At 42.6% G+C, this 24,093-nt stretch overlaps 1 protein-coding gene across 3 annotated transcripts in view; it reads left to right on the top strand.

Annotated features, from left to right (window-relative positions):
* Positions 1 to 24,093, top strand: part of RPGRIP1L (RPGRIP1 like) — a 98,031-nt gene that overhangs the window by 2,998 nt on the left and 70,940 nt on the right. For all 3 annotated transcript variants that reach the window (XM_001513127.5, XM_029075989.2, XM_029075990.2), the window contains exons 2-6: positions 967 to 1,058; positions 2,547 to 2,691; positions 9,771 to 10,069; positions 11,913 to 12,015; positions 15,594 to 15,737. In XM_001513127.5, the coding sequence (XP_001513177.3) occupies positions 974 to 1,058; positions 2,547 to 2,691; positions 9,771 to 10,069; positions 11,913 to 12,015; positions 15,594 to 15,737 (776 nt within the window). In that variant the 5' untranslated portion in view covers positions 967 to 973. The remainder of the gene's footprint in view (positions 1 to 966; positions 1,059 to 2,546; positions 2,692 to 9,770; positions 10,070 to 11,912; positions 12,016 to 15,593; positions 15,738 to 24,093) is intronic.

Below are 24,093 nucleotides of genomic sequence, written 5' to 3' on the forward strand. Positions count from 1 at the left end.
CGCTAGCTGATCGATAGCCTGTCAGCTGTGTGACTTTGGATATTAAGACCGTGAGCCCCACGCGGGACAACCCGATTCCCCTGTGTCTCCCCCGGCGCTTAGAACAGTGCTCGGCACATAGTAAGCGCTTAACGAACACCAACATTCTTATTATTAAGATAGCAGAGGGGAATTAAAAGCCCTTGGAGCAAGTGACTTCCTACAAGGGCCTCGTTGGGAGAGTGGGAAAAATGTTTCCAGAATTGGGAAAATGGGTCTGAGGTGGGAGAGTCTAGTGAGATGGTTGGTTAGCAGAACAGAGATGAGATGGAGAGGGAAAAGAGCGTAGCTGGAAAAGAGGAGGTTAGCAGTCGGAGAGTACCGAAGCCGGCGATCGGGAGATCCTCAAATCGGGATCTGAGTCCGAAGTAAATTCTGAAATAGTGACACCGCGTCCGTAAGATTGGTTTGATCTAGGATTTGTTTATTCTGATGAAGATCTGGGCACATGCTGCAGGCCTTTTCCTTCTCAGTTTTGAGCTTTCCTTTGATTTGCTGTGAAATGCGTGAAAATTAAAGCAAGACGGACTGGAAATGTCAAGTCGCTCCATTAAACTTGGAACTGGCCAAGCGGCTGAATTTATGGAGAAGAGTGGCTTTTCTGATATATATGTATAGTGTATAGGCACTTATCTATGTATAAATACATATGAAACCATAAGCGAAGCTCATTTCCTATCCTATGCAAATGATAGGAGACGTACTGTCGAAAGGAACACGCTCTCCGCGACTTAACACGGTATTTCTTCCAAGATGGAAGTTTTCGTCTCTTGCAAGCAGCAGGTGTGAAGCAGCCCGGTGACGTGTGATGACTCCACCATTAAAATGGACTGACCATTTAAAATTTTTCATTTTATGTGGCTCAGTGCTTTGGGGTACTTGATGTTACAGATGGGAAAGATTTTATTTGAATTTTCTTCTCCACAGATAGACCATGTCTGGTCCAGCCGATGAGACCGCGGGAGACCTGCCTGTGAAAGACATTGGTCCAAACCTCTCTGGAATCGGAGGATTACAAGGTTGGCCGGCTGTTATTTATTACCGTCCAAACTTGAATCGGTGGCTTCTTTAGTTTCCGTCTTCAAATAGTTTTGATTTTTCTCGCACACTAAACTGGCTCAAGTAACATTGCAGGTCTTACTGTGACATATGGTATTTCATTCCACGCTTCAAGTATCGTAGCTCACCAAAAATACAAAATCCTCTTCTGGTCTGACGGAGAACAGTTATAAATCACATCTCAGAGTTGAGAAACAGAGACAGAGGGGTTAAGTGGCTCAACACTCCGAGACGCGATTCTAAAAGCTGAACTGCAAAGATCGGATCCCACTCGCGGTGAAAAATTGCCTCTAGGTTGAAGTTACGTTTGCCGGGGATAAAGGCCTCTCGTTCATTCAATGGTATTTATTGAGCGCTTACTATGTGCAGAGCACTGTACTAAGCGCTTGGCACGTACACATCGCTAACAGATACGGTCCCTGCCCTTTGACGGGCTAATCCCGATCCCAAGTAAGAGTGATGGTGAAATTAAAGCGTTTAGATATTTTTGGTCGTCTAGGCCAGTTTTGACAACACGTGGATGAGCCTCCGCAACCGAAGTCAGGTAAACCGTTGAGATCCCGAACTCCGGCAATTTAGAAAACAACAGCCCACTTTGACCTTCAGCTTTTGAATAATGAATTACCTCAACAATTTAGGAGATGATTCTTTGGCGGGTCTTGCACCTCCAATGTAATTCTTTTTCCCAACTCTCAGAGTCTTCCTCATCATCAGTGGTATTCGTCGAACTCTGACGGAATGCCAAACACTGGACTAAGCGCCTGGGAGGGGATAACACTGGACTAAGTGCCTGGAGAAGCAGCGTGGCTCGGTGGAAAGAGCCCGGGTTTTGGAGTCGGAGGTCACGGGTTCGAATCCCGGCTCTGCCACTTGTCAGCTGTGTGACTGTGGGCAAGTCACTTCCCTTCTCTGGGCCTCAGTTACCTCATCTGTAAAATGGGGATGAAGACTGTGAGCCCCACGTGGGACAACCTGATTCCCCAGCGCTTAGAACAGTGCTTAACAGATACCAACATTATTATTATTATAACAGAAACAAGACATATGTTCCCTGCCCTCAAGGAGCACTTAGGCTCTAATGAGGTGGGCTGACAGACTGAAATTATTTACAACTAGTGGGAACAGGAGACGCACACCATAGCAGGAGAGCACTTGCAAATTTTCAGATTCCTCTGAAAGTTGAGTTTGGAGAAGCCAGGAAATTTGAAAGGCAAAAAAGACAAGAAATGGGCATTATAGCTCAGCAAGGTTGACTCTATGAATAGTTCCAGCTCTAATTTAATTTTTACAGTCCTCCCAATATCCAAGGTGACGGAGAAGCTGCAAAAGGAAAAAAAAAAAAGTCCAGAGTGGGATTGGTCAGAAACTTCAGGAATCAAAGTCACCTTTGAAGGAGACGTTCTCGAGATATCAGGTGTAATTAATTTTCTCGGTGTCGCTTTTGGCAGAATCGTCCAGTATCCAGAAAGTGAAGCCTCGGCAGGCAGTAACCCGGGTCAGTCGTGAGGAGCTGGAAGATCGGTTTTTGCGTTTGCACGACGAGAACATCCTACTGAAGCAGCATGCCCACAAACAGGAAGATAAAATTAAAAGGTTACGATGCATTTTTGAACCCTAAACTTGAAAGAGTAGAGCTTTGGAAAACCCGAACGTACAAAATAATCGCTTTCAAAGTTTAGTAACAGCACTGAAAGACGGCATGTGCGTTTGGCTAAATAGGCATCGAATGGATAGATGCATGTCTACGTATAATTTTTTTTTGCTAATTCTGATTTAAAATAATGTTGACTGAGGAAACAGTTGGGCCAGAATAACTGTTTGGAAAATGCGCTCGATTTGACAAGCAAGCTCTTAAAAAAAATTAACCACAGTATTCTTTGCTTAAAATGCTTTGTTAGAGCGAATCCTTTGGATGTTGAGTTTATTAATAAAAATATCTCTGCAATCTTTGGGACCTATTTAGTAAACATCTACTGGCTATTTGAGTGAATTTGGATTCTCTATTAAATTCACAGAGAAACATAGCTGTTTTTGGAGACACATATTGCCATAGTGTGATTTGTGACCCCAAAATTTAGGCATTGGTAATCTCGTCTCTAATCATGTAAAGATCCTCGCTATTTGAGCATATTAACCCTTCAGAAACTGACTGCTGAGCCTCTAGCACTATCATTCATTCAGTCGTATGTATTGAGCGCTTACTGTGTGCAGAGCGCTGTACTTAAGCGCTCGGGAAGGACAGTTCAGCAAGGAAGAGAGACAATCCCTGCCCACAGCGGGCAATTTGTCATAGAAATAATATAATTGCTTTCCTCCCGAAGCAAGAGGCTTGCACGTGTTACCTCATTTTCAAAATATCTAAGATTCAAGGACTTATGAAAGCATATTTTAACAGAGAATACTGTACTTAATTGCCCAGCGAATTTTAGCAAGTAGATGATTATTCTTATTTTACTACAACTAGCGGAAACCCGAAATATAAAGAGATGAAGTCGCTTGTCTAAGGTCCGCGGTCAGCGGCCTAGCCAGCATCGGAACCGAAACCTTTACGATCTTTTTTATTAAAATATTTTGAATGACAGGAGCACCCACAAGTCTTATGCTTCTCTCAGCGGACACGCGTACTCATCGAAAGCGCGGTTGGGTCATTCAAGGGGATGGAATGTGGCAAAGTAGAACTTTTTCTAGAGCAAGATCAAAAATGTTTACTTAGTTAATCCATTTCTTCATTGAGAGGTGCACCCAGTATCATTTCTGTCAATCCAAAGTGTCCTCTAGCTCATTTTGGGGGAGAAATTTTCAGTTGCTTTCTTTTTGGCACTGTATGCTGTCTATCAGTTTTCTCTCTCTTTGGTGTCGTATTTTGCAGTGTTTAGCCTAGATGTTATGAAGTAACCTGAAATTTGAAAATCTGAAAGTGGAATGGGTTCATCCTGCCCTAGTAGTAATAGTGGTCATGATATTTTTAAGGGCTTAGTCTGTACGAAACACTACGCCGAGGACCGGACCAGACACAAGGAAAACAGATTTAGACACTCTTAGAGCTCACAATATAAATGGGGGTAACATTTCTTAATGGGGAATGGAACAGTTAGAGTGGAAAGCAAAGCTCCAGTAAAAGACAAAATCACCAACTCAAGCTAGCAATATCAAACCCAGTAACTCTTGAAGGTACGGTCGTTGTGGGCAGGGAATGAGTCTACTGATGGTTGTGTTGTAGTGTCGGTATACGTTAAGCGCTCGCTATGTGCCGAGCACTGTTCTAAGCGCTGGGGGAGAGACAGGGTGATCAGGTGGTCCCGCGTGAGGCTCACAGTTAATCCCCATTTTCCAGATGAGGCGACTGAGGCGCCGAGAAGTGAAGCGACTCGCCCACGGTCACACAGCTGACGAGGGGCAGGGCCGGGATTCGAACTCACGACCCCGGACTCCCAAGCCCGTGCTGTTTCCACTGAGCCACGCTGCTTCTCTTGTACTGTACTCTCCCAAGCATTGTACTCTCCCAAGCGCTCGGGACAGTGCTGCGCTCTTGGGAAGCACTCAGTAATTATGATTGAATGAACGCTGGGAGAGGTCTTCCTACTCCTCGCGGTTCCAGGCGTAATCTTTGCTTTCCAAGAGTTCGGTAGGAAGGCTTCTGCGTTGATCTGGCCAGAGGCAGTGAGTCGGGATTGGTGTCGGTAGCCGCGGGGAGCCTAGATATCCTGCTCTTACGGAGCCGTCGAGAGAAAGGTACTTTCGTCGTTTCCAGGGAGAGGATGATCTGCTGGAGGCTTCCTTAACGGACGCGTGCGACGGGCTCTGCGCCAGTTCCCTCTCCTCCCTCCTGTTATTAATCCCTTTGCCAATGGAGTTTGTTTTCGCCAGTGCCTTTGAGGCAGGGTGGCCCGCTGGAAGGTTGGACGCTCTTGGTGGTGAGGCAGATTCATGGGGTTTTGTGTAGGAAGTCAGTCAGTGGTCTATGGCGAGCACTCACTGTGTGCAGAGCACTGTGCGAAGCGCTGGGGAGAATACGACAGAACAGTAAAACGGACACAGTCCCTCCCCGCAACGCGCCTACAGGAAGGGAAGATCAACCTGAAAATGTAGGGCTGGAGACTCACGCCAGTCACTTCCAGTCATTACATCCGCTGATTCTGCTGTTCCGTACTCTCCCAAGCGCTCAGTCCAGTGCCCTTCTCATAGTAAACGCTCAATAAATAATCCTACCAGTAATGGTAATGGTACTTGTTAAACACTTACCACGTGCCAAGCCCCGTTGTAAGTGCTGGGGTAGATTCAAGCGCATCAGAGAAGCAGCGTGGCTCAGTGGAAGGAGCACGGGCTTGGGAGTCAGGGGTCATGAGTTCGAATCCCAGCTCCGCCACTTGTCAGCTGTGTGACTGTGGGCGAGTCGCTTCACTTCTCTGGGCCTCGTTTACCTCATCTGTAAAACGGGGATGAAGACTGGGAGCCTCACGTGGGACAACGTGATTACCCTGTATCTCCCCCAGCGCTTAGAACGGTGCTCGGCACCGAGTAAGCGCTTAACGAATACCAACATTATTATTATTAGCAGATTGGACACAGTCCCTGCCCCACATGGGGCTCACGCGCTCAATCCCCATTTTACAGATGAGGTAACTGAGGTCCAGAGCAGTGAAGTCACTTGCCCAGGGTCACACAGCAGACATGTGGCAGAACCAGAATCAGAACCCAGGTCCTAGCGGCCAATACCATCGATTGATGGATCGACTGATTAGGAGGCGTGCGCGGAAACCAAGGCATTAAACACCCGGCCAACCGCTTGTGAAGGTCAGCACGTGTGGAAAATGTACCCTAAAAGGCCACCAAAATGAGTAGGATGTATCAGGAGAAATTAGAGAAGAGTGTGGAACTGGGAATCGATCTCCCTCTCCACCCAGCTCTGCCACGGCCCCGCGGCGTGACTCTAATTAGTCGCTTAACCTCTTCAAGTCTTAGTTTCATCATTTTAAAGGTTGGGAGGGTAAAATAAGATCATCAGTGTGACCTTGGGCAAGTCCCTTAACTTCTCGAGGCCTCGGTTACCTCATCTGTAAAATGGGGATTAACACTGTGAGCCCCGGGTGGGTCACGGACCGCGGCCAATCTGATTAGCTTAGAGTGCAGTGCCTGGCGCATAGTGAGCGCTTAACAGATGCCCCAGATAATGCAGCAGGAAATTAAAAACAGCCAGTACTCATTCAAGGTTTACTATTATTCTAATTGTTCAGTAAGCCTCCAGTGGAATCACTAAGGAAATAGTCTTTGATCCCTGATTTTGCTCCTGTCGCCTTCACAGAAAGAAAAAAATTACCTCACTTAAGAAGGAACTGTATCATTTATCCAGACCTTTAGACTGTGAGCTCATTGTGAGCAGGAGTGTGTCTGTTTGTTTTTATAGTGTACTCTCCCAAGCGCTTACTACAGCGCTTTGCACACAGTAAACACTCAATCAGTACGACGGAATGAATGAATGAATCCAAACTTGGATCAGTCTAAGTTTATTAGTGGTATTTATCGCAGAACGTATTGTTAGGAAGATTAATAAGGAAACTGTTTCTCACAGAAATCAATGTCAGTTGTATTTATTGAGCACTTATTTTGTGCAGAACACTCTACTATGCGCTTGAGCACTGCACTGATCGCTTGGCACTGTACTAAACACTAAGTTTAGAGAAGCAGGGTGGCTCAGTGGAAAGAGCACGGGCTTGGGAGTCAGAGGTCATGGGTTCGAATCCCAGCTCCGCCACTTGTCAGCTATGTGACTGTGGGCAAGTCACTTCACTCCTCTGGGCCTCAGTTACCTCATCTGTAAAATGGGGATTAAGACTGTGAGCCCCACGTGGGACAACCTGATTTCCCCTGTGTCTACCCCAGCGCTTAGAACAGTGCTCTGCACATAGTAAGCGCTAAACAAATACCAACATTATTATTATTAAGTACCTACCAAAGATAGGGAATTTTCTTCTTTTCATCCCAAGTTAAAGGAAAGAATTTGCCAGTAAAATATTTATGAAAGTATTGAGAGATAAGACAAAATGGAGTTTTTTCGGAAAGAGATGCCGTGCTGGTAGTATTGTGACCTGGTATATTTTTTTGTCCACATATGGTCTGTTTTGTCAATTAATCAAGGGTATTTATTAAATGCTTACTTTGTTCAAAGCACTGTACTAGGCTCACCAGGAGCCTTCTCACACTCATTTTTCCATTTTTTTCCCATGTGGAACTTGGGTTGTAGCAATTCATTGTATACCGGTTTTGAGGGGTTTCTATTTAGGATAAATCATGAATTGCACAGTTAATCTCTAATCCCCCCGTCATATACTCCCAAACCGCCACTTTAACCCTTCCAAGCTACTTAAACCCTTAAGTACTTCACAGTTTCCGTAGCATTAACGCACATCTGTTACATTCTTTAGCGTCTACTTCCTCCCGAGATTGAGGGTAGGGATCTTGTTATACTAATCTGTACCCTCCCAAGTACTTCTTACAATAATCTTCACACAGTAAGTGCCTCACAAATGCTGGTAATGGATTGCGTGTTCATTTCTATCGTAACTCTCATGCACTTAATAAAGTTCCCCGAGGGCGGGAATCATGTCCACTGACCGTATCGAACTTCCCCCAGCCCTCAGGACAACGCTCTGCACAGAGGAAGCACTCAATACCCTTGATTGATTAAATTCTCTACGCACAGTAGGTACTGAGTAAATGCGACTGATTCATTGAATCCTAAATCGGAATCCATCAATAGTAATTTCTCGATTTTATCATTCCTGATATTTTCCCATTTTCAAATGATCATTCAAAATGCTCAGATTGCCTTTATGGGTCTAGAACATTAGTAGAGACTAGACATAGTCTCTATGACAGACGCGGAAACCATGAGCGAGAAGCAGCTTGGCCTAGTAGAAAGAACACCGGCCCGGGAGCCAGAGGGCTTGAGTCCTAAACCCGGCTCCGACGTTCGTCTGCTGTGTGACCTTGGACAAGTCACTTAACTGCTCTGTGTCTCAGTTACCTCATCTATAAGATGGGGATTAAGACCGAGCTCTATATTTTAGTAGAGTGCCTAACACATAGTAAGCGCTTAACAGATACCATTAAAAAACAGACAAGAAAAAATATCGGTGTGACCCCCTTGCCTTTATCACCTCTTGGTGAGGCGTGATTTGGAATTACCCAGTAGGTTGAGCGTCACTCATAAAGTCGACCATGACACGTCCAACGTTTCCATTGGAAGGCCCCCAGGTGGGGCCCAGAACTGATAAATTTGCCCCCAGTCCTCTTTCCGACGGTAAGAACAGAGTTGGCTCCTCTATCGGTTCATCGTAGCTGATCAGACTTGCCAGCGAGATGCTATTTGAGGATCACCGGTTCTGATTAAAAGAGGACTGAAAGGTGCCAAATTGTTTAGGTCACATTTTTTCCTCCTGGCGCAGATCGAATCATTTTCTCACAAGGGAAAAAATCTTCACTGTGTCATGTATATCCCTCCCGAATGCCATATGCTGGTGGCCTTGAAGCCAAAAGTGTCGATAGATTTGTATTCCTACTGCATTTATAGAGAACTGCGCTACAGGGAAAGGAGCTGATCTGTGACATCCCAAAGCTATTAAGGATTTTTTTTTTTATATATTTCACTTTTGTTCTTTTAAGTGAAAGCTTCTGTCCGTAACCAGGCTAAAATGAAGTGAACCCCGTTAAATGAAGTGTGTTTTTATTTTCAACCTCCTGTCTCGGCCTTTGCAGAAATAGATCACCCTAACTAGATACAGCTCTTGAAGATGTGCGACCAATTTTGTAAAGTCTTGAACTCGTGTCTCATCAAAGCCACCTTTTCTTTCTTTTTCTGCCAAGTTTTTTTTTTTTGCCCCATTCACTGTCGGGCATGTATATTACATCACCCCCATGTGCCCTCTCTGTCTTTTGTTCTGTCTTACCAATGTTTATCAGAACTTAAAGAAATCAAAAGTATAACTCTTGAGATGCCAAAAGCAAAATTTGTATCCTTTAAAGGTAGATGGAAACCATACCTCCTGCATTCAATTATATTCCTACCACTAACCGTTTCATTTCTTGAGTGCTTGGGTATTACTTATTAACTCCGCAGTTTAGTCTGGCAATTTGATCGATTTTCGAATCGCTTTCCTGGAATACCTACTGAAGTAATTTAGCTCTCTGAGAATTGGAATATGACTTCAGATCTCGTTGCAGAGAAACTAGACACAATACATCGCTGGATTCCTGCGTCGTATTAATGTGCTTTCAATCATTTTAACATATTGTGGAATTAGAGATCTTATACTCTGCCCACCACATCCACAATCTGTAGCTCTACTTAACGGCGTGCAGAGTTCCTATATAAGGTCATGCATTAAAAATTGTATTTAAGGAGCATATGGAGTAAATATGTGTCCTCTCTTCACTAACCTTAAATGATAAGCCTTAGAAAACTGTTATTTGTCAGTGCTATAAAGCAGATTGCTGCCCAGTGGTTTCAATTATCTTCAAAGGATTCTTCACAGGCAGTAATAGTTACATCAAAACCTGAAATTTATTATTCAGGTTCTGTGCCGAAGTCTTCACAGTGATTAGGTTCCTTTCAACAGAAGGCATTTTATGCTGACTTCTCACATTCCTTTTCATCTTTTTATTATTTTCCCCAGAATGGCCACCAAGCTAATACGGCTCGTTAATGACAAGAAAAGATCCGAGCGGGTCGGTGGCGGCTCCAAGCGGCCGGGACGGGACGTGGAACTGGAGGAAATGATCGAGCAGCTCCAAGAGAAGGTTCATGAGCTCGAGAGACAAAATGAGGGCCTCCGAAACCGACTCATTTCCACTAAGCAGCAGCTTCAAGTTCAGGGTCACAGGCATACGCCATATAACCACGTGCAGTCCCGAATTAACACCGGGCTCAGGAAGCTGAACGAGAGTGTCGGCTTGCGGGACGGCACCGGGAAAGGTACGATTAAAATCTGCCTTCGGCGCTAAACCTCCGGGAGGAATGATCACTTGAAAAGGCACGGTCCTCTGAACGTACACGGCCGAGGTTCTCTTCCAATATGTCGCGTCACTTTTCGTTCGTTTTTCAAGCCGCGGAAGCTCCTTTTTGGAGAGCGTTGGCCTTTCGTTAGCTGTTTTCTGGTTCATGCTCGTGATTCATTCATTCAGTAGTATTTATTGAGCACTTCCTATGTGCAGAGCACTGTACTAAGCGCTTGGAATGTACAAATCGGTAACAGATAGAGACAGTCCCTGCCCTTTGACGGGCTCACGGTCTAATCGGGGGAGACGGACAGACAAGAACAATAGCAATAAATAGAATCAAGGCGATGTACATTTCATTAACAAATGATGTGAACAAATGATGTGGTGTCAGCCCATTTTCTAACGCATATTTGATGACTGAGAGTTGATGAACAATCGTAGGGATATTACTGTTCATTTTGCCCCGCGCAGGAAGTAAGGTAATAATGCATTTTCCAACTACGAGTGCTTTGCCTCATCAGCCTCTGTTTAGTGGTATGAAATGCAGTTAATTTCCAGCACGACTGGTTTCCCTGGACCTAAGGGAATCTCGTGAGTAGTTTCAGTGTCCCAAGAAAACCTTTAAGATAGTTTTGGGTGCTCGGACTGCACACTCTAAGGATGTGAGACGATATCGAATTCACTCTGATCAAAGCGAACCAGTGAAAGTCAACGCATCTGGAATTACCCCGTACAGATTTCGTGTTAGCGTTTTCCTAAAATTGCTGGTGTTCACAAATCTAAACTGCTAGTCATTTATTTCACCATGGGCAGGTTATAATTAGTCCCTTGTTAAGAAAAAAATAGCTATTGAAAAGTCACTTGACAAAAGTGGGGGACTAGTTGCAAGGTCAATAACTGGAGCGATTAGGCGAAGTTAGACAATTGTTGCAATCATATTGATATTCTAATGTACATCAGAAAGGATTTCATGTTTTGGAAAGAGCGAGAAATAATGTCAGGCCCCATGTTCTCTTACATTTTTTTTTTTAAGCTTTTTAGGATTTTTTTGCTTTTTAAATCGGGGAGTGGTGGTGGAAGATCGTTTCCCCTCCACAGTGGAACACTACCCGTACCAAATTAATTGGCATTACGTAACAGCTTAATAATTCCCCGTATCTCCATTATCCACCTAGAACTTCCAAAAGCCCCATCGTTTCTATTAATACCAACTCTTTGGGGTTAGTGAAATGATTACGGTAGTACGTATTTAAGTTTTTGAGAACCCTATTAGGTGAGCTTTAAACAGATCCCTTTTGTTTGAATTAACCAGCCTGTAGTGGTAAAAGTAGAATTCTTGCGTGAATTATCCATGTAACTTAAGGGCTGGCCTTAATCCGTATGCACTACCCCAACCGTTTCTTTCCAAAGTAAGTACAGGAGATCTAAATCGAACCTCAGGCGAAACAGTGTTTAAGGAGTGCTTGTTGACTTAATGATCATGGTTAGTGTGAGTCTTACAATTCAGTTTTAAATAATTTTGGCATTGGTGTTTTCCTAAATAGCTTTCTTGTCCCCTTCAGCATTCTGAGCAGCACCTTTCCCCTGGGTTCATTACTCTCACAAGCACCACTCTGTTCTAGTTTGGACATTTTCACCCCACCCAACGCCATATCCTGAACTCTTCAAAATAGTGAAGAGTTGAGGTCACTAACGATAATAATAATAACCTTTTTGACTTCCAGTCATATGACTTGGTCTTCCTACTGTTCCGAACTGCCGAAAACTTTGGTGCCTGAAGCTTAATTTTAGGTGGTTTTTTTTTTTTTTCATTTTAGGAATGAGAACACAAAATGTAGAGAGAACCAGATCCCCACAAGCCGGGCTTCCCAAATATGGGCATAGTTTGCTTGAAGAAGCAAAAGCAGAAATAAGAAATTTGTAAGTATTTTCTTTTCTGTAGTCAGATCTAGGAATCTCAATATTTATCGATCTCCACTTGTGTGCAACTCAGATTGCTTTTCAGAATTGGAATAGAGTGCCCTCAAAACCAGCCATTTTCCCAATGGATCACCTTAACCTTAAAATAATCATCTGGGAGTAGAATATAAAAGCGTGGCTTAGTGGAAAGAGCATGGGCTTGGCAGTCAGAGGATGTGGGTTCTAATCCTGGCTCTGCCACTTGTCTGCTTGTGACCTCGGGCAAGTCACTTCACTTCTCTAGGCCTCAATTACCTCATCTGTAAAAAGGGGATTAAGACTGTGAGCCCCACGTGGGACGACCTGGTTACCTTATGTCTACTCCAGTGCATAGGACAGTGCTTGGCACCTAGTAAGTGCTTAACAAATATAGAAATAATAACAATAATAATAAAAAATGACAATTTACCCACCTACTCTGACTAAAGGGTTTCATTAGCAGACCTGACCAAAGGGCAGAGTTAATATTCCTTCCCTGGCTAAATTTGAACTAATTTTTCTCCTTCTTGCTTCTTGTGGGCAGGGAACGTGCATTGTGCCTCTGTTGTATTTCCCAAATGCTTAGTGTATGCCTGCATTCAGTCGGTGCTCATTAAATCCTATCATTTCTACTTCTCTGAATTGATTAATCCTTCCTGAGATAGAAGAGCTGTTGCTCAGGGGCATTCAGAGCCTTCAAAAAATGATCCCTCTTTGGCTAACGAAGATTTGCAAACTAATGTCACTGAGAACAAAATCTCATCCTACAACAGTACCAAATTTGACTGTAGACGGTGAGCCGTTGACACTGATATCGACGGAGGAAAAACCGCTCTTCATTTAAAGAGATCTTTGCTTCAGAGCGGTGCACCGGAAACAGCTGTGTCCGACACAGCTGTTAAAGTTGGAATGGAACTGGTCCTCTGTGCATGTAAAGCAAGTACTAACATCTGAGTTTTCCAAAGCAAAATCTTTTGCATTTAATATGTTGGTTCCCTCTATGCTAATAATTGGCAATTTGATATTTACTCGGTACCGCATTCAGAGTACAACACTGAGCATTTGGGAAAGTACAATATTATAGAGTTGGTAGGCATGTTTCCTGCCCACAAGGAGCTTATAGTCGGGACGTCTAATGTACTTTACCCCGTACCACTTTGCTCCTCTGATGCCAACCTATTCACTGCACCTTCATCTAACCTATCTCGCTCTCGACTCCTTGCCCACGTCCTTCCTCTGGCCTGGAACTCCCTCCCGCTTCATATCCCACAGACCGTCACTCTCCCCACCTTCAGAGCACTCTTAAAATCACATCTCCTCCAAGCGGTCTTCCGTGACTAAACCCTCATTTACCCTACATGCTCTCCTTTCTGAATCGCGTGTGCACTTGGATCGATACCCTTTAAGCATTTGCTGTTCCCCCCTCTGCCCCACCTTGGCCCCACAACCATTACATACATATCCATAATTTATGTAATAATACTAATAATTATTATTATTACATTTGTTAAGTGCTTACTATGTGCCAAGCACTGTTCTAAGCCCTGGGGTAGAAACAAGGTAATCAGGTTGTCCCACGTGGGGCTCATAGTCTTAATCCCCATTTTACAGATGAGGGAACTGAGGAACAGAGAAGTTAAGTGACTTGCCCACGGTCCCACAGCAGACAAGTGGCAGAACCGGGATTAGAACGCACGTCCTCTGACTCCCAAGCCCGGGATCTTGCCGCTGTCTCTCTCCCCCTTCAGACTATAAATTCCTTATGGGCAGGGAACGCGCGTCTCTACTCTACCAAGTGCTTAGTACAGTGCTCTGCACACAGTCAGCTCTCAGTAAATGCCATTGATTGAAATAAAGGTTGACTTTAAAATGAATGAAAACAACAATAAGGACTAGGGATTCCCATGATTCGAACTATTTTTAAAATTGATTGTATGTATCCTGAAAATCTTGCTGAAGAAATAGAGCAATGCCTCACTTTTAAGTGGGAAAAATGTTCATTTGATTATCTTTGAATATTTTGCATATGATCCAAGTATCTCTGGAGTCTTTCACTATTGTTCTAACATCAGATAAAACCATTTCTGAGCGTTAGCTTCAGTCATCCTTTTGTTCAGGCCACAAAATTTGGATGATCAAACATTTCCCACATTTGAAATTTAAAAGACAGGATTTAAAATGTCATATGAGGATATTCACTATGGCATTGGGTTATAGTTGTTTTGTGAACTAAAAAATACTGAGGCCTAGGGGCAGTATAAGAGCTGTTAAGATACACGGAAACCACGTTAAGTGGTGAGCAGTGCTCCGCACAGAGTAAGGGCTCAATAAACATGATTGATTGATTAAGATCTAAGAAGAAAACGGTGTAAAAATAACCATCACTTTGTCATACATTCAGGGAGTAGCCAACTGAAATGCTAGTCCTTGGACCAATCCCAAGTCTGCAGAAAATGAAATTTCAGAGTCTCTGTGTATGAATAGCTGTCCTTTGGTAGGAAATGGCATGGCCAACAGGGAGATTACGTGTGTTTATGAGTGGCATTAAGAGACCATTTCTTTCTTACTGTGCCCATGGAAATAGGGTAATAATAATGTTAGTATTAAGCGCTTACTACGTGCAGAGCACTGTTCTAAGCGCTGGGGTAGATACAGGGGAATGAGGTTGTCCCACGTGCGGCTCACAGTCTTCACCCCCATTTTACAGATGAGGGAACTGAGGCACAGAGAAGTGAAGTGACTTGCCCACAGTCACACAGCGGACAAGGGGCAGAGACAGGATGTTAGGGCACCTTTTCTTCTCCTGCCATTTCATAGTGGGGGTAGTTATAAATCAGTCGTGCTGGCAAAAAGTCCTGCTGTCTCTCAGTTAAAATAAACTCACTGACGATTTCTGTGTTTCATACAACTTACAGTATTATTCATACAATAATAATAATGGGAATTTGTTAAGCACTTAATATGTGCCAGGCGCTCTACTAAGCCCTGAGGTAAATACAAGGTAATTGGATTGGACACAGTCCCTGTCCCACATTGGACTCACATTCTTAATAATAATAATGAAAATAATAACTGTGGCATTTGTTAAGCTCTTGCTAAGTGCCAAGCACTGTTCAAACACTGGAGTAGGTACGAGGCAATCAGGTTGGACACAGTCACTGTCCCCCGTGGGGTTCACAGTCTTAATCCCCATTTTACACATGAGGTAACTGAGGCACAGAGATGTGAAGTGGCTTGCCCAGGTCACACTGCAGACATGTGACGGAGCCGGGATTACAACCCACGTCCTCTGACTCCGAGGCCCGTGCTCTTTCCACTGACTATGCTGCATCTTTTAGTAGAATGAGGAGGAGACATAAGGAAAGATGTGGCCTATCCCCAGAAGGGAATGCTCTAGATTGAATTTTTGAAAGGAATGATAATCGATGCAAAGATCCATCCATGCTCTCTCACCCAAGCCTCACAATCCAGCCAAAAGGCGTAACTCTTCTTCCGTACAAGATAAGGAATTTCTTTGTTTGGTTTTTTGCCTGTCGAAATTTTCTTTTCCTGCTGTACAGAGAAAACGTGATTGAGTCTCAGAAAGGCCAAATTGAGGAATTGGAACACTCAGAAGAAATCCTGAAATCTCAGATGAAGAGAAGCGAGAAGGAGTTTGAAAAAGTTCTTCTGCAGCTTAGAGAACAACAAGCAACAGGTCAGAGGTATGTCAGAAATCCTGATCTCGACTTCAGAAGGTCATAATTGCTGCCAAATGTGTGAGATACTGGTTTTGCAGAGCTGTGGCCTTTGTAGTTTCTGACGTTTGCATCCTGTACAATGTCTCTCTTTTCTTTTCATCTTAATCCCGAAGTATTTTCTCTTCCATTTACCTTAATTCTTTGCTTCTTTGCCCCCTATATCTCAACTCTGCCTAATAAATATCTTTTCCTAATCTTGTTCTTTAATGTCTTATAACACTACGGTTTTTGTCGCTTTCATTTTCTCATTCAAAAAAGCTTCTCCACTCTGAGTTAAATCCAACTAGCTTGTACCGATGACAAAAATCAACACTATTAACTTAAAATCTTGTATCATCTCCTAACTTTGGTAGTCAAATTAACACACCCACATCGTCCCTGAAAATGAATGACCAGAAAACGGAAAAACCCTGGGCTAGTGACTTAACTTGATGTATTGGCTATAAAATAGGACCGATACCTTGTACCCCTACCCGGTTATGTAAGGATGAGATAATGAATGAGAAAGGACATTGTGTTTTTAGTCAGAAGAGTGATGTGTCGTTCTAAGATATCCATGTTTTACGTGCCTCCAGACTCCTTGATCTGCGTGTCTGTGGGTGGGAATAGAGGTTGGAAGGACTAGGAAAAAAGCTAGAGAGAACAAGAGCTAGAGCGAGAAAAAGTAGAATCAAGATTCACCTAGTTAGTTTTTTTTAAATTTTTTTAATGGTATTTAAGCACTTACTATGTGCCAGGCACTGTACTAACCCAGTCAAGTTGGATACAGTCCCTGTCCCTCTTGGGGCTCAAAGTCCTATTCATCATTTTACAGATGAGGTAACTGAAGCACAGAGAGGTCCAAGTGATGTGCCCAATACACACAGCAGACAAGTGGCGGAGCCATGATTAGGACCCAGGCCCTCTGACTCCCAAGGCCGGGTTCTATCCATTAGGCCGCGCTGCTTCTCATGATATAGTTGAAAAGTTGTTGTTAATCTTCTACCAACAAAACTGAAGTTGAGCCAGTAAGAAGACCTGGTGACCATCACTTCGTTTCCCTACTTCTAGAGCCTGGTCTGGGGCCACTCCAGTCATAAAAGTGTAGGGCCATCCAAGCAGAGGAGGGCATGTGAGGTCCACTTTGGAGTAGCCCAAAGAGGTAGGACTCGTCTTTGATCCTCTTTGAACTGGTGAAACCTAAAAAGTCAGAGTTGTGTAGAACTTAATCACAGATTCAAGATGTCTGGAAAGCAGGGCCTAGATTGTCTTGAGCATCCAGACTTAACTGTACCCTTGAGTGCCAACAGAAGGATCCTGAATCTTTCCAAGATGGCTCCGGAACAAATATGGCCTTCCATCCATGGTATTTCGTGAGGCGTTATTCTATGCGGAACGCTGAACTAAGCTCTTTGGAAAATACAACAGAAGTGAAAGGCATGATTTTTGCCCTCTGAAAGCTAAGGGAGAAAGCAGGTAGATAGAAATTATTTACCAACAGAGGGAACCGAAGAAAGATCAGAGAACAATTGATAATAGTACTGAGCAGTACTCTCCCAAGCACTTCGCACAGTGCTCTGCACTTCGGACAGTGCTCAGTAAATACCAACGATTGAACGAATAGCAAAAGAATTGAAAGATGGTCACAACATCTCTACTTCCAGTGGTTGGAGGGTTTTTTTTCTTTTTTGCTTCACAAATATACTTTCTCTGGATGGCTTGACAAATCTCATCCAGTTTTATGAAAGGTCATACTGAATGCTTATTTACAAACTCACCACAGAACAAAATATGGAAATGGGTGGGAGAAAGTGTTATTTTTGTCCTTTTGGGAAGGAATTCATAATTAAGGGTAAATTCTAAGAGTTATTTTTAGTATCAAAGTAAGTCTTATAAATCAGAATTGTCGCAAATCCATAAAATTTTCTATCCTCTGAGAACTCCCGTCTTACATATGCCCACATTTTAACGTTTATAATAAATAGTATGCATTCGAGGTCAAGTAGTTCAGAAGCAGCATGGCCTAGTGGATAGGAATTAGAAGGACCTGTGTTCTAGTCCTGGTTCTGCTTCTCATCTGCTGTGTGACCTTGGGTAAGTCACTTAACTTCTCTGTGTGTCAGTTACCTCATCTGTAAAAAATGGGGATTAAGACTGTGAGGCCTATGTAAGACATGGACCGCATCCAAATTGATTACCTTGTATCTTCCCCAGCACTTAAAAGTGTCTGGCACATAGTAAGCGCTGATCAAATACCATAAAAAAAACTAAGTAATTTCAGGTCTTTGAATGTATCTACAAGTAACATAATATTTTATTGTGTGAAATCTGCTAGTTTTTTTTGAGACACCGATGTGGGAATATGTTTAAAATTTTGGAACGGAAAGCTATAAAACTTGGGATAATATACTGATTTAGGAATACCTCAGTGTAGAAAGTCAGTTAAATGAAAAAGAACTCTTTCACGAGTGCCTATGAAAAAACTTGAAATTCTAGAAGCTGATCTGGATCTTGAATTCCTTGTCCTGAATGTTATCCTAAAGTAGTTTTAATCTAAAAAGTGGCAGTGCTTAATATTGCCAAAGAGAGTTATGGCAAAACTTCTCTGAGAACATTACTGAAATAAACCCCTCATAGTTTGTGTAATAGACCAGTTTGGTTTGGCACCAGTTTGACATGAAGTTTTGGTTATGCAAAGCCCTTAATTGCTTTGAAGTAAGAGCCCAGCCCTGCTCCTTTTTATTAAAATCATGTTTTTTCCTGTTGTTGTGGCCTATTTTGGAACACTGAGCTGTGATTTTTGCATATGTTCTACATAATGCCTCATTAGCTAAAAATCTTGTATCATTTACAAGTAGCCTCGATGTCTGTGCTGCTTTGGACAGAAATCCATATTAAAATTTCAACAATGTAAAAATGCACATTTTCTGCTTATTAAAAAGGAGGTCTCAAACTAAATTTAAAACAGTTCCCAGCAAATGCACATAAATATAAATATTAAAAAATCTGGAGAATTTTACCTTGTATTGAACGTTTCATGCTGAATAAGATTTTGGTCTTTACCAAATGTGTTATTTGTTGGGCTTAGTAAAAAGTCACTGTCAAAGGGCAAAATTTCAGCATGTCCATTTCCTTAGTAATCAATCGTATATATTCCCGAAATGTATCTCAGATTGAAATGGCTTATGAGATTCCGTGTAGGAATTCATTTACCCTTTTTTTATTTATTTTTAATAGAGTACATTATCGTGCCCTGCTATAGAGAATCATTACGGACCTCTAAGGACAAACTTTGGTGTAATGAAAATCATTTCAAAATTCCAATTTTGCAGGTATTCTTTGCTGAACCGGTGCTGAATTGGTGGTGAATTTGGTGTTGAATATGTTTTCCCACAGGTTTGAAGCTTTATGACCTGTCAAAATGGGCCATAGCTCCGTCCATTTGCACTTGCCAACCGTGATTTTGAGGCTCCAGGGTTGGCCCTCCGTATACCGATTTGACTTTCACGTTATTCGGACAAGTAACCGCAATTTTTTTTTTTTTTTTTGGAGCTGACATTTCAAACTGGCTATGTTCTCACTTGCTGCCTCTGGCAGTGGGATAATGTTGGGTTTCTCAGTCACTGCAACAGCAGTTCATTAGCATTACACAGGGAACTGAATTGAAACTGTTTCAAGTTCACTCTTACCATAAGTTTCCCGTTAGAGTTAGTTCCTTGTGTAATGGTAATTCAGTGCACGGATAGAGAGTGTGAATCATCAGTGGTATTTAACAATTGCATACTGTGGGCAGACCACTGTACTAAGCACTTGGGGTAAATACAGGGTCATCCGAATCTACCCAATCCCTGACCCACATGGTGTTCACAGAGGGAGAGCAGGTGTAATATCCCTATTTTACAGATGAGAGAACTGAGGCACAGAGAAGTTAAATCATGTACCCAGGGTCTCAAAGCAGGCAGATAGTGAAACTGGGACCAGAACCCCAATCTTTTGACTCACAGGCCCATTGAATTTCAGTGAGGGCCACACTGCTCTCTCATCACAAGGTACTTTCCCGATGTGTCTGGATTTCATCCTCACTCACCAGTAACTTGCCGTATTTGATGATGTCGGTATTCGTTAGGCGCTTACTATGTGCCACGCACCGTTCTCAGCGCTGGGGTAGATACAAGGTCATCGGGTTGTCCCACGTCGGGCTCACAGTCTTAACCCCCATTCTACAGATGAGGTAAGTGAGGCACAGAGAAGTTAAGTGACAACTTCACTCTTCTCATTAGAATGTCCTTTCTCCATCCATTTCTACTGCCTGTTGACATTTGAGTAACTTGCTCATTTGAGTACCAACAAAAACAAAAGCTAACCTGTTTCATAACACATTCATAATTTAGGTTGTCAATCAGTGGTATTTAGAGTTTATTGTGTGCAAAACATTGTACTAAGCTACCCAGCCCTCGTCCTTATGTATTCACAATCTAAAATGGGGGAGATCCTAGACGAAAGCATTGTAAATTCCAATTCGAACACTTAAAACAAGCATAACAAATAATTGGCCCCTTCGAGAACTCTCCTGGGGATCTAGGATATCAACCCTCTCATCCCCCTTCTTATGGCCCAGGAAATTAAGGCTTTCCCAACATTCTATAATGGTTAAATGTCACGGTCTTTCTTCACACTCTTTATAGACTTCTGGAGAAAGAGGAATGGAAGTTACAAGGGTGATTGGCATAAGGCAGTAAGCAACCAAAATAAGGCTCCAAGCCCCTGGACAACCTTGTCCCAAATTGAAATAGTTCGTGTACTAATATATCCGAAGTTTCAGATTGCTTGATTAGTGCGACACCCAGTAGCAGAGCTGTAGTTAAGCATTTCTCAAGGTTTCCTTAGGAATTTCTTCAGAGGTTTGTAAATCGACTGTTTCAAATTATGTCGGAGAGTAAATTGGCACAAACCCTGTAAGGCTGCATGAACTTTTTTGATATGAAATCCAATTTAATTCAGTGTGCTTGTTTTTAATTTGGAGATGGGTGAAAATAATATTTTCATGGTTTCAGATGCTTTATCCTTAGTTCTAAACTTTATACGTTGTCTCCTTGGTGGGAAAACAGCACTATCTTTTGCAAACCTCTAATCTTTCAAGTAACTTAATGACTCAGAGTTTTCCCACATCCTGGCTGGACGTGAGAAAGTGTTTTTGTTTTGTTGTGTTTTTTTTTTCAAAAGAGATGAAGTCTCTACCTGTTTTCAATGGAAAAACAATTTTCTATTATTCAGGTTGTTGAAGCAATCCCATCATGTGGGAAATCCAGAGTCGCAGAGAATCGTTCCACACTCTCACACACTTGACCAGGGAGTAGAAATGTACAGGAGAGTGGTCTCCGAATCCAGCTGTTTAAAAGAGGAAAGGGGCAGAAAAGATCAAGAGTTTGGACATTTGAATATAGTACTAGAGCTCTGACAGAGAAATCTCCATGTGTGTTTTCCACATCCTTTTATTTCCCTTCAAACAATAGGAAGGGGAAAATAAGGCAGGTGCCCAGAAGCCTGGAGATATTTGATTTCCTGAAGAGGTTGTGGGGGCATGGGGTGGGAAGTTTAGCCAACATGGGCAGCCAAAAATAGTTGGAACTAGTGTAGTCCGATCACTTTTATTTTGGAGCGGAACATAAGTCACGATATTGATTTCCATAAAAACCTTTCACAGAACATTTGAACCAGACTGGTTCTGGTTAAGGCATATGTTGTTTGGGAGTTATAAAAACCGATGTAACACACTTTTTCAAAAGTCCAAACATCATGTAGGTTAAGTTTAACACTGTTGGCTAGAGTATCATACGACTGGTCCCTTTTCTCACATTTTCTGTTTTTCGAAAATGCCGAAACATTTTCCTAAAATCGTCAAGAAATAGTAGTCGAAGCTGCCATTTTTTAGCACCACAGTTCAAGTCTCTGTACGGGATTTAGAGACCTGCCTCCCCACCGAGTCATCGACCCATGGATACTCACAGCAAAGTTGGGGAGACACATAGTTGGTTTGAGGATGCGGGTTTGAGCGTGGGTACGGTCAGCTGGCACTGTGCAGGATGACCATCTAAATGCTAATTCTGTGTGTCGCACTCTCCCAAGTGCTCAGCTCAGTGCTGTGCACATCGTAAACACTCAATAAATACCACTGATTGATTGATTGATGGATTAAATGAGGATCAGCTCTTACTGCCAGTTACCTAGGGGAGGCGTCGGCTAGCGGTCAGTCGATCGTATTTATTGAGTACTTACTCTGTGCAGAGCATTATACTAAGCGCGAAGGAGAGTAAAGTTTAACAGTATAACAGACACATTCCCTGCCCACAGTGAGCTTACAGTCTACACTGATTCTGAGGTGATCCCACTCCTGTCTCTTTTTATTCATTCATTCATTCAATCATATTTACTGAGCGCTTACTGTGTGCAGAGCACTGTACTAAGCGCTTGGAAAGTGCAGTTCAGCAAGAAATAGAGACAGTCCCTGACCTCAACGGGCTCACAGTCTAGAAGGGGGAAGGCAGGCATCAAAACAAGTAAACAGACATCAATAGCATCAATTTAAATAAATAGAAGTATAGATATGTGCATATCATTAATATAAATAGAACTATAAGTATATTATAAATTATAGTTATACACACATCATTAATATAAATAAATAGAATTTATTAAGGAGATTAAGGACTTGGGAAAGTTCAGTATAATCGAGCTGCTGGATGTGCTCCTTGTCCACAGGAAGCTTATAATCTTTGAGGGGGGAGATTGACTTTCTGGGTAAATTTTTTCAGTAAATTACAGATGGGGAGTTGGAGAATAAAGGATATATACTGAAATGCCTTGGAGTGAGATGAGTATCAGAGTGCTTAAAGGCCTACCCGACCATGTGCGTTGGTTACACGGAACAGAGGACGGGTAGGATAAATGACAGTCCTTATGAGCAGGGATTATCTCTGTTGCTGTGTTGTACTTTCCCAAGCACTTAGTACAGTGCTCTGCACACAGTAAGCGCTCAGTAAATACAATTGAATGAATGAATGAATGAATAGTACAGTGCTCTGAACAGTGAGCGCTCAATAAATACGATCGAATGAATGAAAGAGATGTCATTCAGGGAAGGCTTCTTGCAGGAGATGGTTTTAGGAGGGTTTTGAAGGTGGGAAGAGTGGTGGACTGTTGGATATAGAAAGGGAGGGAATTCCAGGCCCGAGGGAGGACGTGGGTGAGGGGTCAGTGGCAGGTTAAGTAAGATCTAGGTCCAGAGTAGGTTGGCAGTAGAGGAGCAAAGTGTGTGGATTGGATTGTAGTAGGAAATTGGCAGGGTGAAGTAAAGTGGGGAGAGCTGGTTGAGTGCCTTAACGCCGATGGTAAGGAGTTTCTCTTTGATACAGAGGCGGATGGGTAACCACTGGAAGTTTTTGAGGCAAGGGGAGATATGGACTGAGACTTGAGAAGGGCGTGGGCGTCGTATGAAACCCCTGACCTGACCCGCAGAGATCCAGCAGTATCAGGAGCAAAAATTGTGGGTTGGGCCAGATAAAGAGACTTTTGAGTGGGATATAGGGTGGGCATAAGGGGGATTACCTTTGCAGATCTCTGACAGGATTTTGCAAGTCTGCTAGAACGCTCGGGACTGTAAAGTCCTGCTCTCTTATTCCTCTCACAAGGTGCAAGTTGGCATTCTCACCCTGCAAAAATATTATCCGTGCCAAATTTACCCTGCCTCTGGCCCTACCCAAATTTGATATAAAAACTCCCTTTTTTAATGCGGTGAATCCTTCAGCATTCAGTAAGTACCTGTCCCTTTTAAGAGTTTTGGGATTTTGTCTTTCCGAAATCACTGAAACAGATGTAAACACAAATAAAATAAATCCAGAAAAGCTAAAGCATCGAGGCTTAGGTATGTTTTCTACAAAAGCGATGATTTAAAAACTGCATTCTGGAGATCTTGAACCTAAGAATTTTGAAAAATCATTAAAAATGGGGCTTAAAACTGACATGTCCACAATAGATGCTCCTTTAAAATGTCTTTGTCCTAAAGTTATAGAATCTCAATTAAATAGCATTTTTCTAGTCTTTACCAAGTTTTTATATTACCCAATACTGTAAATAGAAGAATATCAAATCAGTAATCACCCATGAAAATTGAACTAGATCAGCACTCATATAATCTAATGAAAAATAAGCATTTTATTATGTTTTCCTCCCTAGGTAATAACATTTTGAGTTTTTGCTAAAATGTGGTTTCGTACTTACCAGTGGATTTATGTGCAAACAAAGAAATTCTTATTTCTTTTAAAGGTGTGGAAACACTTTTCAT

Source organism: Ornithorhynchus anatinus, chromosome 11, assembly GCF_004115215.2.
Source record: "Ornithorhynchus anatinus isolate Pmale09 chromosome 11, mOrnAna1.pri.v4, whole genome shotgun sequence".
NCBI classification, from domain to species: Eukaryota; Metazoa; Chordata; class Mammalia; order Monotremata; family Ornithorhynchidae; genus Ornithorhynchus; species Ornithorhynchus anatinus.